The sequence below is a fragment of the Manacus vitellinus genome, unplaced genomic scaffold, assembly GCF_001715985.3.
Source record: "Manacus vitellinus isolate BGI_N305 unplaced genomic scaffold, ASM171598v3 scaffold_6_pilon, whole genome shotgun sequence".
NCBI classification, from domain to species: Eukaryota; Metazoa; Chordata; class Aves; order Passeriformes; family Pipridae; genus Manacus; species Manacus vitellinus.
In genome coordinates this window covers 36,246,936-36,264,040 of record NW_021940750.1, presented here as the reverse complement: position 1 = coordinate 36,264,040, position 17,105 = coordinate 36,246,936, and the positions used below count along the sequence as shown (strand labels likewise).

The window sequence follows — 17,105 nt, the reverse complement described above, 5'->3', positions numbered from 1 at the left end:
AAACTAAGGGCAGAATTTAATTCTTTAGCTGCAGCCTGGATAAAGACTGATGCTGTCTTACCTAACTGCCAGCTTTCTTATCCCTTCTGTATAAAGGAAGAAGTATTTGACCACTCATCAGCTTCATATAAAAATACCTTAAATAAGCATTAGCCTAATACAGTCTTTCTTGCTTTTGTAACAGCTCTGTGCCTCTCCCGGCTTGATTTCAATTCTTCTCCCTTTCTGTTTCCATTTTTAGATCATGTTTTATCTCTTATCCCTTTGATTTCTTTAATAACTCCCTCTTTTTCTTCACCTCCTCAACTACTTCTCTCTGCATCCTTTTTCCCTTGATGCCTTCTTGCCATATTTCCATTTTTTGAGATGATTTAAGAAATTTGCCAATTAGATGATATTTATGACATTTTTACTACTGAAATGACAGTGTCATCTTTGATTGCCCATTGGTTAAGGTCTGGATGGGGAGAGAATGCACTTTATTATATTTGCATGAAGAACTAGAGGCGAAGGAAAAGAAAGAAAAAAAAAAAAAAACCAAAGCCTGAAAAACAAACCCCACAACCAAAATCAGAATTCCAAAGGAGTTTTGGGCTCACAGGCCTTTTTCAGTCCTCAGGAAGCAGCAGAAACCTTAAGTCAAGTAGAGGTTGAGAGCAGAGTGAGTATTAGCCTCTGTCCACAAGGTCCTTCCTGCCTGCCCAGTTGGATGATGGAGGGTGGGAAATAACTTACCACAAACAGTTATATTTTTGGCAGAACAACTGGCCTGCAGAAGAGCAGGGCTGAACTCTAGGGGAGGATAATTGTTCTGCACGTGTCTGAGGACAAGTAAATTCTCAGACATATTATAAAAGGTGAGTATTAAAGGTGGACAAGGAAAAGTAGGAAAGCTTCACAGGGATATACAGGGGCCTCTTGGCAGGAAAAGGCTGGACTGGCTTTTATAGCAGGGAATTTGGATTAAACAGGAAGGAGTTTTTTTGGATTTTTTTAAACAATCCTAGTATGTGTGACCTTATCTAACAGTTGCTGCAGTGCAGCTGAGAAGTGGTAATTGTTCAGCTGCAGTAATTGAGTTACTTCTGCTCTTGTCCCTGTCCCTTGGCCTCAGTGGCAGCTCTGGCCAAGGGATCCCATCAGCTCCTGCATCCGCCTCGTCCATGTGAAGCACCTCGACTCCCACGGCTCCTGTCTGCTTCCATGGTGTCTGCAAGACTGAAAAATGGCTCCTGTCAGTTTTCACTCCTCTTTGCCTGGTGAGAGCCCAGATCTGCAGGGAAGGCACAAGAACGTGCTGTCAGCGAGCAGATAACACTGCGCTGATTTATATGCTGCTCGCATCTGTAAAGTTTTCCATTGCAGCAGTGGATCCCTTTGTGCTCAGTCTTCATTTTTGTTTTGTTTTAAAGCTTTTGAGAACTTTTACCAATAGGCAGTGGATTTTTTTTTCTTATATTGTACTGTATTCATGAATTTTTCTAGCTGTGTAGATTGATGACAGTTGCTTATTAGTTAAATGCTTTTTGCTTTGTAAAAGTATGAAATAAGTTCTATCTCTGATAATGTAGGTTTTAAAACTTTAAAAAAGTGATCTCTTCAAAACTGTCAGATTATGTCATGAGCAAATCTTTTTTTTTTCTTGCAGTGACGTAGAAATTATTTTGGGTGGTTAGAGGTAGTGCTTGGATCAGCAGTAATACTGTCTGACAGCAGAAATGTTCCATTTTTTGTTGTGACAAGGGTAACAATTGGTAATTGATAAGTGGAGGGGAATAAGCTTTACTTGTATATAGATACAGAAAAATCTCTAAGAATAACTGTCATTTAAAATGTAATTTAAAAAAAAATAAAATCGCTGTCCAAATAATACAGAAGAAGATTAAAGCAAGGCCTAACTAGTGGTGCTTTCAGAAGGAAGTCTCGCATGTCCAAAAGCTACCAACCACTACCTGAAAGTTCTTGGTATCTTAAATTTTTCTTTCCAATTCCCTTAATGTCAGACAGGTAAGGATTTTGCCACATTAATCATACGTATCCTCACACTTCTTGCCAGTAGTGCAACTTTCCAGCTGTTTCGACTTCGAAACAGCTGCAAATCTTCTGCGAGTAAAAAAACTCAGTTGACTAAACTTTTGGATACAAAGAAGTCCGTATTTGCTTTCTCCCAGAATTAATCTGAAGCGACCTGAACCGCTCTAATATACACATAACTGAGGGGCACGTTAGCATTTGTTTGAACCAGCAGTAAGTCAGACTTGAGTGTAAGCTGGTTTGTACGGGAGGAGCAGCGAGGGCTGGGAGCAGTAGCAGGGAAGTGGGGGGAAACGTAGGGATAGTGTGTACTTTTCTCTTTGACCCATTTAGTCTGCAGTTCTCCCATTTGCTTTAAGTCAATCCACGTGTGCTTGGCCGCTGACAGCATTTCTCCTCACCCCAGCCACATTCTGCTGCCGGTAGGGCTTGAGAGGCTGCGTGTTGAGTTATAGGAGGGAACTGATCCAAATGGAAATTTAACTTTTTTTGTTGTTTGGTTTGATTTTCAGCAGAGCAAATTCCCTCATCTGTATCCTCATGTGGCCATGTAAATGTCGAGTTGGAGGTGGGAACGCTGTCTGCAGGAACAGCTTGGGCTTTAGCTTGACTTAAAACAGTCGTGATCCAATTCCTTCAGATGCTGGTGAATCAACAGATCTGTGGGGTTTTCTTGCTTTTGTTTTTTTTTTAATGTCAGCATCGACTGTGGTTTTCCAGCATGACATCAGAAGTGAAGTTCAGTAAGGACTTTATGAGCAAGCAGTTCTTTAGCTGTGCTAAAAAGAATAATTGAGCAGGGCTAAGAAACAAGCAAGCTGCTGTCTTAAGGACGATGGGGAGGGAAAGAAAGGTTAGGTGCAGCCCCTGAATAAACTGTATGGCATCTAGTCTGTTGCTGAAGTGGGAGTAGCAGTCAGATGGATAATGGGAAATGCCACCTGTGAGGGAAGCAGAATTCCAGGAACTGAACGCAGAAAGTCAGAGGAACTGCTTACGATGCCAAATATTTCAGACTGGGTAAGACAAATTAATTCAAATGGCCAGTTGCTGTATATGATAAAGAGGCTGTCCATGTGGGAGTGGTATCATAGGATTGGAGAATGGAAAACAAGCTTGAGGAGGGGGATGGGGGAAGTTACGTGGGCGCTTTGCAGGCCTGCTTTGGCATTAATTAATACCAGGGCCAATTTTGAGGGAACGAGTACTTAAAGAAGTACAGGTAAGTGCTGAGAAGAGATGTTAACAGCAGATTTTCTAGGTGAAAGAAAAGTAGCTTAGTATCAAATATTTAAGAAGTGGTTGGAGCAGTGACCACTATCTGAATTTTTAAGCCATTAATCTTAAAGATGCATGGCCGCTCTCTGTAGCTGAATGGGTGGATGAGCCTTTGACATGCAATGGAATGGCTCTACAAGGAGAGACAGGGAGCTGCACCTGGTAGATGGGGCGCTCTCATGGGAGGCAAAATGGATGGGTTGGATTGTTGTCAGCAGGCAGAGAAATTGAATACAGGTCTCTGCACTGAGATAGTCTGGGTCTGGCCCTGCAGAGATAAAGTGGAGGCATCAATCCTTCAGTAAATAGGTCTGGATTAAGTCATCTTTATTTCACAAGGTTATTTTTAACACGGATCAGTGTACTGGTTTGGTTTTCTGTCCATCGCCACAAACAAAAGTTGTGCTGGCGCAGCTGGTGGAATATCACAGGAAAAGGGCCTGGAACAGTTTTATTCTGCTGAGATAGCAGGAACAGAGTGTACCCTTGGGCAGTCTCTGGAACAGGTCTGCCAGGTGACACAGGCACCGGGATGCATCAGTCGGAGAGGGGCCAAGTGTTCACGGGCTCCAGGTTGCTCAGCCTCGGGACTGGCACATCCCATGGAGGAACAAGGGTGTTCTTGTGTGGAAGAGCCTCAGTCTGGGGACGTGGGGTGCACCCACAACTAGATGGTGGCAAGATAGGGATTTGGAGCCAGGCTGAAGTTAGGCAGAGCCTGGGCGTGAGGCCAGCACGTTCATCACTTTCCTCATGGGCAATTAGGTGTTACTGGGAATAACTCTTAGCTATCCTTGATAAAATTAAAGTTGTTATTGTGCTGGCTCAGCACTGCTGCAATGTCCTGCTGTGCTGCTACTTTTACTGTTGGTTGGCCTTTTTCCTTACAGGCTCGCAGGGATAAAGCTGCTCCTTGCTCCCGGTATTGTGTGTGTGGCTGGAAATGCTCAGTGTGATCCCTGCAGCCATCGCCTCGCTTCCCTTCCTGCCTCCCCACATCACTTGGGCTTTAAATGTTTTCTTGTCTTTGATCATGGGACTCTGCCCTTGATTAGGCTGCTGGGACCAGCCTTCCTAAGAGTAGCTCCACTGATGCTCCTGGACTTTCCCTGTTGTGCCTTTGTTTGTTTGTTTTACTGATTTGTAATACAAATAACATAGAAGCCTGGCATGGAGCAAAGAGCAGGAAATTCATTCAGGCTTTGAGCTGGGACTTGCTGAAATTGAAAGATGTGACAAAGAATGCAGGGATGCTCACATATAAAAACTGCTCTTTTTTCCCTTTTTCAGGAGTTCTTTTGGTAGCTTTTTCAAAGAAAGAAAAGGACTGAAAACCCAAATGCAGAATAAAATCTGCACATAAAATTCAGTTGGTAAAGTAATTCAAATGCTGGAAATAAATACTCAAGTGAAAACCATCCAAAATGTTTCCTTTAATAGAATCTAGTGTTTGTTACCATAACAATCCTTTTTGCAAAAAAAGGATTAGTGCTGTTAACATGACTCTGTTCCCCGTTTCAGGTAGCACTGGTTTCCAGGGCCCCTCGAGCAAATCGCAGAAAGGGGTGAAAATCCATATGCCTGGGTTTTGATGATGCAGTTTAGTATCATAATAGCAATTCATTTAAGTTCTGGCTGTGTACTGCCTGTTATTCCCCTAGAAACTAATGCTCTGTACCGACAATGCTGCTATGAAATAGCAGCGTCACAGTCTCTGTCAGGCTGAGGGAAGGGCTGCAGATGAGCAGGCAGAAGCCAGATAAGAGTAGCATAGAGCTGTAGCTGCTTAACATTACTGACTTTTAAGGGATCCAATAAAAAGGTATGATTCCTCTTCCATAGGGGAAAAGAACAAGATGTTTCTGTAGTAACGAGATCATAAAAGAAAGAAAATTGCTCATAAAGAATGGGTCTGATTTTCCCTCTTTTTCTGTTTTGCTTCTGTTATAACTTTAACTGCAGTTTTGCTATCAACTGCCTCTTGTGTAAGCATTTAATGTTACCAAGATATTCTGCAAATCTATTTTCGTGACAGTGATTTCTGGCCTACACATTTTGTTTTGTAATAACCACTGTTTTCTCTGTCAAAAGAATGGAAATTATCTGAAATAAAAGGATAGTAGCGTTCAGTGGTCCTATCTGAACTTGTCACTTCAGGTCTGCTGTGCCAGTTCAAAGCAGGGAGGTTGGCATCAGATGAGAAGATGATGGTGTTTCTTTCAGCACGCTGGGAATAGATGGGTAGAAACACTTTTTTTTTTTTTTAGTAGGCTTGGAACTAAAAGCTGAAAAGGACCTTTTGTTTTTTGATGCAGATTCAGGAGCGTGATAAACTTTACTACTTGGTAGCCTGGGAACTTGAATTTGTGTGTTGCTTACAGAAATACAAGCTGCTCTCTCTCTCTTTCTTTCTCTCTCACTTCTCCCCCTGCCTCCCCCTCCACCCCGATGGTATGATGAGCCTTTGAGAAATAAATGGGAATTGCGTGGTGTGTGTCCTGTACGTCACAAAATGTCTATAGTTTCTAGACTTTTATTCTTATGCTCTTTAAAGAAGAATTTATTACTGTTTTACTGGTGAGAGAAGGGGGAGAACTTTTGAAACCTCGCTGCTGAGCTTGTCCTGCCTTTTTAAACAGACACTGTTCCTTGTCCTTTTCCCAGAGACACTTAGACACCACTTTAATGCCATCACTAAATTGCAAGGCACCGTGAAGTGTAAGCTTTGACCTTAAAGGTGCTATTTCCTGTGGTTTAAAAAAAGAATCCCATGATCTGTCAAAAACCTTTAAGGCCCAAAAAGAGGCAACTCATTTTGCGAGTTACTAATAAAAGATGCATCTAGTAAGAGATTTGTTTTATCCCTGTATATTTTGTCTTATTTGTTGTACTTTTGCATAGCAGCTTGGAAAAAAATGCAATACCCAGTTCTGGCTGTTCCACATGATGATATTCCTTTTTAGTACTGAGAGAGTAGCTGCAAGGTTTTACAGCAGCGTCACATCCAAACTTTTTTAAAAGCTGTTCTACTGGATGAAATGGATAAGGAAGTCAGGAAACTGTGCTCCTGAGTGTTCTATAACCCAAAGCATGACAGGGTTTAAAGGTGTGTTCTTCTCTGTGCCGTAGAAGTTCATTGCAGTTTGTAACACTGCGGTGGAATCTGGTGAAAAGCGAGTGGAGTAGATTGCTAATAAATTGCATTGTGATGCTGGATATTCCCGCTGTTTCGGCTGAGATCATGGGATCATAAGGCTTGTTGCACCCTTGCAGTGAGCTGGACCGGCTCCCTGCTCACTGGCACCATATGGTCAGACTGGCATTGAGGGCATCAGCTGGCCGTGGGGGCTGGTTGGAGCCACACTGGTCATCAGAGCAAAGGCTGGAGGCAGTCGGGAGATAAACAGCAAGTGGAAGGTTATGAAATGCCACCCAGCTAGCGAGGAGCAGTGGGAGTGGGAGGACGTTCAAGGGCTGATTGACATAATGCAGTGCTGTAGGTCTGCTGGAGGGAATTGCTCATCTTCCCAGCCCTGGAGCTTGCAGCTGCTCGGCAGCTCCTCCCTGCACTGACCCCAGTGCTGGGGAGCAGCATCCCAATGCTTAGCAAGGTTTTTGGAAGTTACGAGGACTTCTCATGTTCAGGACTGGCAGTATGAATGAATATTTGGTCTCTGTTCATGTTTGTCAACAGTAACTGGAGCACCGGATAGATTTGTTTTGATCAGTTGTTTTCATAAGCCCAGTTCCTCTGTGTATGAACAGCTGCCCTTCAGATACCAGATTAAATCACTGTACTTATAGTTAAAGAAAATACTATGGAGATGAGTTTTTCAGACCCGGAAATGTCAGATTGGTGAGATTGGCAGAAAAGGTGGGAAGTCACAGAATTACATACTTTTGGGTGTCACCTGACTGGGATGAGGGCAGTTTGTAGTGGTTTGGTGCCATTCTGCAGCACTGGGGTGACAGCCATCTAGCTGATACCTGCCTTTTCTTGGACTCTGTGAAGTAACTTCCTAATTTGGGAGGGAACCAGTAGGAGTGCAAGGTATCTCGTGTTCTCTGTGGAGAAATCTGGAGGCACGATTGCTAATGCTAACCTTTTCAGCTATTTTTTGTCAGTGTTACATAAGATACCAGAAAAATAGAATTTCGGTGTCATGTTAAATTCAGGGGGTGGAGGTGGTGATGGGAAAACAACAAAGCTTTTGATCTTTCTTTAGTAAATAGGAGACTGGTTACAGAATGTAAATGTTTATCTTAGATGATGCTGTAAGCAGTACATTTCTTTCTCTCTGCTCACAGATGAGGACAGAACCAAGTTAGTCATCAAGATGCACATAATTTTTAGGATGCTTCTTGTCCTGCATGAAGTTGTTCATTTTGGGAATAAGCAGCAGTGTAACAGTTGTCTTCTTTTTCCACGGACTGTATCACTGACATAATACCACAAAGCAGCTTGAGGGAGTCCTAGCACAGAGAATTAAAGCCTTCACTGGTCTGCTGAGGGTTGAGTAAAACATTGTAAGAAGTAGCATTTCCTAAGTGGACAAGTACCCTTCTGTGCTCTTAGATCTCTTTTGTCAGTAGACAATGACTGGTCAGCCCTAAAGTAATTCTATTTTAAAATATTGATGGTGGATGACGAGCTCAGCTAAAAATGCATAGATTACTCAAACAAGCATACTGTTTACTTAGGATGAATTATGATGAATTAATTATTAATTATATTTCAACATCTGAAATTAAGAAAAGGCTAAATACTCAGAATATTAATGGTAGCTTGGAGATGGGACCAACTCAGTGGTGAAAATAGCTTATGAAAGATATGAATTTCAAGTATCTTCCCTTTTTTCCTCTTATGGTATGCTCTTTGTTTCTGAAGTGCCCTTTGAGGTGGAGCCCTGAATGAGAGCAGTGTTCTGGGAGAGGGATTACCTGGTAATGCAAATGGGCCAGGGGAATACTGGGGAAGAAAGCTCGTGGATGCTTGTCCTGTTCTTACTCTGCATCTCCAGCTCATTGGGCTGTTCTCTCGTGTGCACCAAGAGCCACATCAGCTGCTGCTGTGCTGGTGCCCTGGGAAGCTTCCTCATGTCTCTTCTTGTTTGGTGGCCTGTGCCAACCTGGTCCTTGTGGAGCCAGGTGGGCGTTGCATCCCGGTTCCATCTTTAGCCCAAGAAGCATTCAGGAGTGTGTGTGGCTCTTCCTTGGTGTAGGAGCCACTCTTCTATTTATGTTTTTTCAAAAGCTCTACTTAAATGCAAAATTTGGACAACACTTGAAACTGCTGAAATTGTTTCTTGTTATCATCTGCCTTTGTGATTTTTGGGACACCGAATTAGACCATCTTACTTGAAGGGAATGCTGTGTACTGGCTGCTCCAGAGATTCCAATCTGGATCTCTCTATGGCTGAGACACATAGGCATGTCTGTTTATTTTTTTGAATGGTTGTACATCTGCATGTAGTGCCTGTAATCTACAGATGGCTGTTCTTGGCGTCTCCATCTCAGCAGCCATGCATAGCAAAATACAACCAGATAAAATACGATAAGAGGATAATAGGATAAAACCAGGTAAAATAGCTCAGATGATGAGAAGAGGTGATTTTCCATAGCCTCCCTGATGCATGCTGGCCTCTGGGGTGGACTTCTTTGGGAAGTAGTTGATCAGGGAAGCTGCTTTGCTGCCACTGCAAAATGAGTTTTTATTTAGTACTCAAGTGCAATTTTTTCACCCAAATGAGTACAAACTGATTCTTTCTTAGGGACAGAAGAAACAGCATACAGGTTGAGAAATGAAATAAAATTCAGGGGAAGGCAGGTGCTGGTTAGTATCTTAGTTTTAAGAAGGTGTATTATTTATATTTGAGGCTGGTGAGTGCCAGTCCAGAGCCTGCTGATGGCAATGGAAAAACTATTCACCTAATGGGCTTTGGATTACTCTTGAGTAGCTTATTGTGCCCGCACCTCCCTTGGAGAGTGATATATCCTTCCTCTGCTCTTACTTCTTCATACAAATATGTTACACCTGGTTGACCAACGTGCCTTAAAAGAGATCTCAGTGGTGAGTGTGCTGATTTCCACGTGTGCAGGAAGGAGAAGCTGTTCCTTTGGGGCAGCTCCTGTTTGGCTGGAATCCTGCTGACCCCGGCTGCCTGGCTGGAGTCACTCCTTATTAAAGCCGCGTTGAAGCCGCATCTTTGGCAAGAGGTTGTTTGGAGGTGAAGTATTTTTACCGTGTTATTAGTGATGAAGATGTAGGGATTTGCATGAAATTAAGATGTGTGGTCTGTGCTGGGGCTGGTGGTGTTCTGGTAAGCATCCTGTGGCTGCCATCGCTTTCTGTGAGTGGTGGTGGCTGAGGGCACAGCAGGCATCGTGCCCCCTTCCGCAGAGCTGCTCATGACATCTCTGAAGGGAGCAGATGAGTGTTTCCTGTGAATACACGTGCAGAAACATCTGCCCGGCACATTGAATTAAAGGATTTTTCTTGATGTGCTGTCTGACCCCGTATGCTGAGGAACTTGAGTGCTCTGTTTTCCTCATGACTTCCCCCATCTTTTTCCTAAGCTGTCTTTTCGGCACACTCTTCCCGAAGCTGGAGCTGGACCTTGCTTCCCGCATCTGTCCCAGCAGCTGGACCACTTCCTGCCATGAATCATCCAAAACACACTTTTTTCTTTTTATTGTTTTATTTAAGGGTGAAGGCACATTTGTTCTCCCGAAGCCACAAGCTAATCGAAGTAGTCTGGCAGCCAAGCCTTAAATGAAGGCTGGGGTGCGAAAGTGTTCAGAGGGAGGAAGTGCCCCCCATCAATGGGGATCATGGGCAACCTTTCCTTGTGGAAACAGAGCTCCTTTCCTTGTGGGCTTGGGTTGTGGTCAGAGGAACAGCAAACTCCATCACTTCTTGGAGAGCTGCAGCAAAGCATCTTCTCTATTTGCACGTCAGTGTCAAACACACTGGGGCCTCTGGCTTTTGGAAGTTCATCGCTACAGCCAAACAAGTGCTAATTGTCAAATGATGTTAAGGGAGGGGGTCATAATCTTTTGTCTGAGAAGTCTTGGCTATGGTTTGGATCCTCTCTGGGATTGATGTTTGTGGCTTAGTTTTCCAGGGCTCATTGACTGCATGTGTTTCAAGTCTAGCAGTCCAAAACAAGGCTTTTTTTTTTGTTTTTGTCTTGAGGAGCTGGGGCTGAATAGTTCCTGAAACTTGAGAGCTCATTGTATTTCACACAGAGATGGAATCCGAAATCCTCCTCTTAAGTTTTGTCTTTAAAAAAAACACAACAAAACGAACCACCAAGAGACTCCAACCCAAAAGCACATTAACTGCGCAGTTGTTAAGCTTTTCTTTTCCTTGTTAATTTTTCTAGGGAAACGTCAGATTCACCACCTGGGAAACCAGCTTCAACTCAATCAGCACTGTCTGGATACCGCCTTTAATTTTTTCAAGATGGCTGTGAGCAAACACCTAACCCGGGGGAGGAAGATGACCCACGTAATTGCTGCGTGTCTCTACCTGGTGTGTAGGACAGAAGGAACTCCTCGTATCCTTTCGCATTTATAAAACATAAAGGACATAATTTTAGCAAGTCAGCTATCCCAGTTGGACCTTGTTTCAAAATGTGAAGAGGTAAGTGTTTAAGAGCTAATTTGATCACTGCTGGTTTTGTACAATGAAGTGAATGGGAGTGTTTCCTGTGGTTCAAGTACGTTTGTTCCCTTTCTAAATGTACAATACTTAGTATTTAATGCTATAAATGTCACTCTGACTCCCTTCAATAACTCTAAATTTCTTCTTTTTCAACATTTTCTTCAAGTATAAAATTGCACTTTCCCTGTGCTTTGCTTGGAATTATTATTTGTGGACTATTTTTTTGTTTATTTTGTTTTTCTTTTAAAACCAAATGACAGTTAATCCCAAACATCCCGCAGTGCCAACATCAAAGAACAGAATAGAGTTTCAGTGGGTTTTCCATCAACATATTTGGATTTCCTTCTTTTAATACTTAGAGAACTTAGAGGTATCACTTCTGTTTTAGAGATGTCTGATAAATTCTGAAATTTGCTCAAAGGTCATACAGGAAATCAGTGGCTGAAAGTGGAACTGCACACAGGGCAGATTTGCAGCTGAGTACTCCTTGCTCTGCCATCCCTATTTTTGTCCTGGAGAACTTCATTAAAATCCATATAAGCTTTATATACTGATGACCATCCAAATTAATTTGTTTTATATATTTTTATTTCTTTTATGTTGTGTTTCAGTTCCTGGAATTCAGGGTTTAGTAGCAAATAATTACTTCTGTTGGATGTGGCTCTGGGTGACCAGGTCTAGTGGAAGGTGTCCCTGCCCATGGCAGAGGATTTGGAATGAGATGATCTTTAAGGTCCCTTTAAACCTGAACCATTCTATCATTTTATCATTCTGTGATAAATATTCTCTGAAAAATATTCTATGATTCTATGTTATTTTAGTTATTTTCTACTTTAAAGCAGTATGTGCATATCATCAGTATTCTATTTGATTTGATGCTTTTTCTAGATTGCTGCTCTCATTCTACATTTTTGCAGTTGGACAGCTTAGCTTTCCTTTTAAGACTGAGATGATTTTTTGGTTGTTTCAAAAACTGTGTTCAGTATTCTATAATTGGTGCTTTCTGATAGTGTCGTGGTCATTGCATTTGGGTGTTTAAAAAAATGCGGTTTTGCTGGAATAATGGCATTAAAAGGAAGGTTTGCCTGTTACCCTGGTCTTTCCTGATGTAAAGTCTCTGTGTGAGTTTTGAACAGTACCACTCCATCATTACCATAAAGACAGTGTCGATTTTAAAGTATTGCAAATATTTTGGTAATACATTTTTCAGATAACTACCTGAAAGAGGATAGGTTTAGATTAGGTATTAGGAAGAAATTCTTTACTGTGAGAGTGGTGAGGCCCTGGCACAGGTTGCCCAGAGAAGCTGTGGATGCCCCATCCCTGGAAGTGTTCAAGGCCAGGTTGGATGGGGCTTTGAGCAGCCTGGTCTAATGGAAGGTGTCCCTGCCTGTGGCAGGGGGGTTGGAACGGGATGATCTTTAAGGTCCTTTTCATGTTCTGATTTATTTTTTTTTATGCCCATGTCACATTTTTAAAGTAATTTATTTACAGTTGTCATTTGATATTACTGAATGATAGCCCAGCCATAATATGCAAATCCATTTCTTCCCACTGATAGTGATAAAACAGCATTTGAAGCAGTGCAGGCTGTAAGAGGCAGACAGGTACCTACCCTGTAATGCACAGCCATCTGTGCAGCAAGTGTGGCTGACGTTTCTAGCAAAAAAACCAAAAACTATTTGGTTGGTTTTTATCCTTCTTTTAAGTATTTCAGCATGTATCTAAGCTACGTGCAAGATGTACTGTCTGGTTGACACTTCATAAATACCTAAATTAATTTCCCAGGTTTCTTTGTTAAATGGAGGTAATATCCTGTGTGATACTTCACATGAAATACTAGGAGTAAAGTGTGAATAAGCCTGCAAAGACAACCTCTGTCTTTCTATATGAGTATCACAAAGTACTCCACCCTCACTTGCATGGTTACTGTGCTGCCTGGGAATCAAGAAGCTGAAGTGCATGACCATATGGCTCAATTTTTTTAGTGTTTACTTTTTAAAAAATCCATTAGATAAACTTAATTTTGTAGCTGATATTAAGAATTCAACCATGTCCCTTTGAGAGAGGGAGTTGATTCAGCCTCTGCCTGTGTTCAGCTGCGGGTTTGGGGTTTTTTGTTTTGTTTTCTATCAGTATTTGAAGTCCAGTGTAGTTTGAAAAACAAACCCCAAATAACTTACAGACTCTTGAACATTGAAATATATGTTCCTTTTTCTGGTATCTTATCCTTTCATGAGAAACTTGAAAACCTGAGGGCTACAGATTGATGTTGCTGACTTTTGAGATTAGAATACATTCAAGGCTCCGTAGATTAACTATGATGATCACTATCAGCGTGTTATATTTGGTCCCAGCTTAATTCTGTCAATAAAGACATGTGCTACAGGAGGCAGGGGCGACCCCAGGGCCTTTGGGGCAGAGGGACCCAGAGCAGGTGTAGAGGACAAGCACGTGACAAAGTGCTTTAACAAGAATGAAAATGCTTGTTCAGGGTGATAAACTTGCCACTGGTTTTGGTCTTGTGGAGGAGCTTCCAAACAGGGCTTGAAAAGAGGAGCAATGCACTGTATAACACTGTACCAAGGATGTGCAGTATTTGTAACAGTTGAAGATTTATATGCACTGCTCAGTAGATTTCCTGAGTTTAAAGTATTCCTTGTCATTGTGTTTGTTCTAGAACTCTAACGAAGAAATTAGTGAGAAATTTAGAAAAGGAGGTTAAAGGCTGAAGATTGGAAAATGTGTTTTAGAGGAAAGAGGTGACGTGGAAGAAATGGCAAAGGGCAGCAGCATCCTCAGAGCTCAGAGACAGCTCACAGGCTTTGGGTGGCCCAGATAAATTGACAGAGTGGCTTGGGTGTCAGAGAGGCAAGAGTTGTAACCTGGGAACAAATTAGTCTCTGAAATAGAAGACATCATGTTTCTTAAAAACCAGTATGGTAGAGGGAGCAAAGAATGTATGTGGCCTGGGGAGGTGCAGTGGGATGTAGTCAGGGACCAAAGTGGCAGGAGTTGTTGTATTCTTGTGGCAGAACCGAAGGAGTGGGAAGCATTTCCAGAGGGAAAACAGAATTTAATTGTGTCTGCAAGTTCAGTTGGAGGGAGTGGAATGTATTTATCTGACGTGATTATCTGCTTATTCTTCTTTTTTTTCATAATGTGCATGTCGCCAGCCGGCCTCTGTGAAAATGTGAGGAATATTGTAGCCAAGTCTACTGGTGCAGTATGAATTATGCCTGAATAAACCTCAGCCTGAAATAGGAAAACATTATGTTCTCCTTGGTTCTTATGCGTTATTTAATTAATGCAAAAATGCAAAATATTCTGGTAACGCAAATTTTTTTGATCTGAAAAAGTGGTTCTGGAACTTAAAGAGACCATAAAAGTTGGTTTGTCCGAAGTGCGTCTTTTATTTACAGACCGTTAGAAAGTTTTATACCTGTTATTTGAGATGTGAATTGATTTATATCAGTTTATGGTTTTTATTAGTTTGTGTGACACAAAACCCCACAATGCAGCAACTTTGGCATAGCTTTTCATTTGCCTTCTTATATTACTTGTCAGCGTTAATGGTTTCGAGGTTGAACGGCTTACAAACCATTAGGTGAACTGGGGAGGTGTTCCATCATTTTGATGAGTTACCTATAAAAATTTTGATTTATTATTCCCTTTCTAGAAAGTGTCTATATTATCAGTGTCAGAAGTAAAGATATAATGAAAAAAATACATCTGAGGGAGATAGTGATTTTTAAAATCCTCAGGTTTGATGGAACCTGTTGAACCTGTTGTCCCCCTCGCAGGGACTGAGCAGTGCTGAGCATTTCCAGTGATGTCTGACTTCCTCTGGCACTGCCAGCGCTCCCGGCATTTCAGACTCTGGGTTTTAATTTGTTTCTTGGAATAGTAACAGTCCTCAGTTGTTTCTCTTTAATGTTTTGAACATCTTTTCCACACCTACATATGTTTGAATGGAAACAAAGGGCTCTTTAGCTGGTCCCACCGATCCCGAGAGAGAGAACTTGGGAAGAGCCAGGCAGGGTGTTTGAGTGACTTATGGGCTCAGCTGTAACCTGTGGCTGCCCCAGGGTCACTCAGGAACAATGAGAGCCTGGCCAGGATTTTCCAGGTGGGATATCAGTTTGTTTTAATCAAGGAACATTTCATTCTGTTTGTAATCCTTTTACTATACACAACTGTTAGAAAAACTGTACAACTGTCCACTATTCTGTGTAATATTTTCCAGCATTACCACCTGGGGTCTTTTATAGCAGCATTTTACATGGTAAATGTGTTTTATCCCACACACATGCACCTTTTTTATTTATTTATTATTTTTCTTTGAAGCTCTGAAAAATGCACCCTTAGTTGTAAACCAAATCCTGTCTTGTTAGAGCACAGTAAATAAAACCTTTTCCACATGAGAAGAGTCCCTGCAACCTTCCTTCACCAGCTATCCTGTGTAAATATCCCTCTGTTTGCCTCTGGAGGTAAATTCAGGGCAGGTTTCCCCCCCCCTCCAGTAAAGCTCATCAGTCTCAGTGCTGGAGGGGCTTGCTGAGCCCTTCCCTCCACCTGGGGCTGTGCAGCCTCCTGGGTCTGAGGCTGAGTGACTCAGATGGTCTTCAGTGGCTTTGTGAGGAGTCAAAGGACAGAGGTGGGATCCTGCCAGGGTCAGGCCAAGGCAGCCAAGTGAGGCCCCTCTTCTGAGCTGCTTGCAAAAGAACATTTCTTCTAAATGTCTAAGAAAAATAACCTTAAATATGGGCGTTGGGAGCAGAAGGCTGTCAGGAGAACGTTTGGTGCCTGGAAGTCTTTCAGATGTAAACTTGCTCTGGGTGGGAAAGTAAAAGGCCCTTTTCCTCCCTGACTTCCTCTGCCCTGTGAACCTCCCTTTTGTTTGAGGGAAGATCATGAAGGCATTGCCGGATCCCAGCAGGCAAGAAGGTCTTGGAAAAAAAAAAGGGCATCTGAATGGGGCAGCACTTTGTTATTTCCTATCTGTCTGCAGTACTTGTACTTTATTGCCAAGCTATTTGAAAGTCTCCTGGTTTAATGTGTTTATTTTCATGTCACAGTAAGGGAAGCTGAGAGTATTTATCTTCATTTCCAGGTGCAGGACTGAGGCTAAGTGACACATTCAGAGTTACCCAGAAAATCTGTGATGGAATAAGGAACTGGTCTCTTTAATCCTTGGTTAGGCAGCAGCTACTGAGCTTTTCTGCTGTGTTGGTCTTTGCAGGAGAAGTTCAGCTAATTCCCTCTCAAGCATTAGGAGGCTCTGTTGGCTGCCATGGTGTCCTGGGAAGCTTTGTATGGCCTTGCCATGAGAACCTTTGGTGGATACATTCTTTGTTTCTCTACTAACACTTCAAGGTCTATCTTTGCAAGGAAAAGGGCAAGACTTCCTTTTTTATTAGAAATGAAAAATTAGATCTCCAGCAATCTTTTGACCTCCACTAAAACTTCCTGGAGCCAGCAGGCCTAGTGTTACTGATTAAAAAGTTAACTTTTGAAATGAGGCTTTAATCAAGAAAATTTCAGAGCTGTGGCTAGGGAGGTTAATAAAACCATCTTCTATTTCTCTTTGGTTAAGGACTTTCTCTTTAGTAGCTGACCTTTTACTTTTTTTTTATTAACTACTGTTGCATTGAAAATATGTTGAGTGTGACAAGGAGATAAGAGAATAAAAATGGATTTTAAATTGTGTAGTTAAAATACATATAATGTTTACTAAGGCAAGTTACTCCATTTCAATAATTTTGTTTCGGTGTGAGGTAAAGGATGCCAAGATCTTGCTTCATACAAAGTTGAACAGAATATATTCAGTTGGGAGGGACCTACAACAATCATCCAGTCCAACTGCCTGACCAATTCAGGAATGACCAAAAGTTACAGCATGTTGTTAAGGGCAGTGTCCAAATGCTTCTTAGACACTGACAGGCTGGGGGCATCAACCATCTCTTGAGGAAACCTGTTCCAGTGTTTGACCACACTCTTGGTAAAAAAATGCTTCCTGATGAAGCATTTGCTTGGACGTGAAGTCTTGGAAAAGCCTTGTCCACTTAATTTCAAAATGAAGTTTTAAAATTGCTGTGTTTTTGAGTGGATAGATTTTAGCTGGAAG

General features: G+C 42.0%; 1 protein-coding gene across 2 annotated transcripts in view; it reads left to right on the top strand.

Annotated features, from left to right (window-relative positions):
* The window catches only part of BRF1 (BRF1 RNA polymerase III transcription initiation factor subunit), a 169,632-nt gene that overhangs the window by 30,487 nt on the left and 122,040 nt on the right, over positions 1-17,105 (top strand). For both annotated transcript variants that reach the window (XM_008934781.4, XM_018082429.3), the window contains exon 3: positions 10,698-10,871. In XM_008934781.4, the coding sequence (XP_008933029.1) occupies positions 10,778-10,871 (94 nt within the window). In that variant the 5' untranslated portion in view covers positions 10,698-10,777. The remainder of the gene's footprint in view (positions 1-10,697; positions 10,872-17,105) is intronic.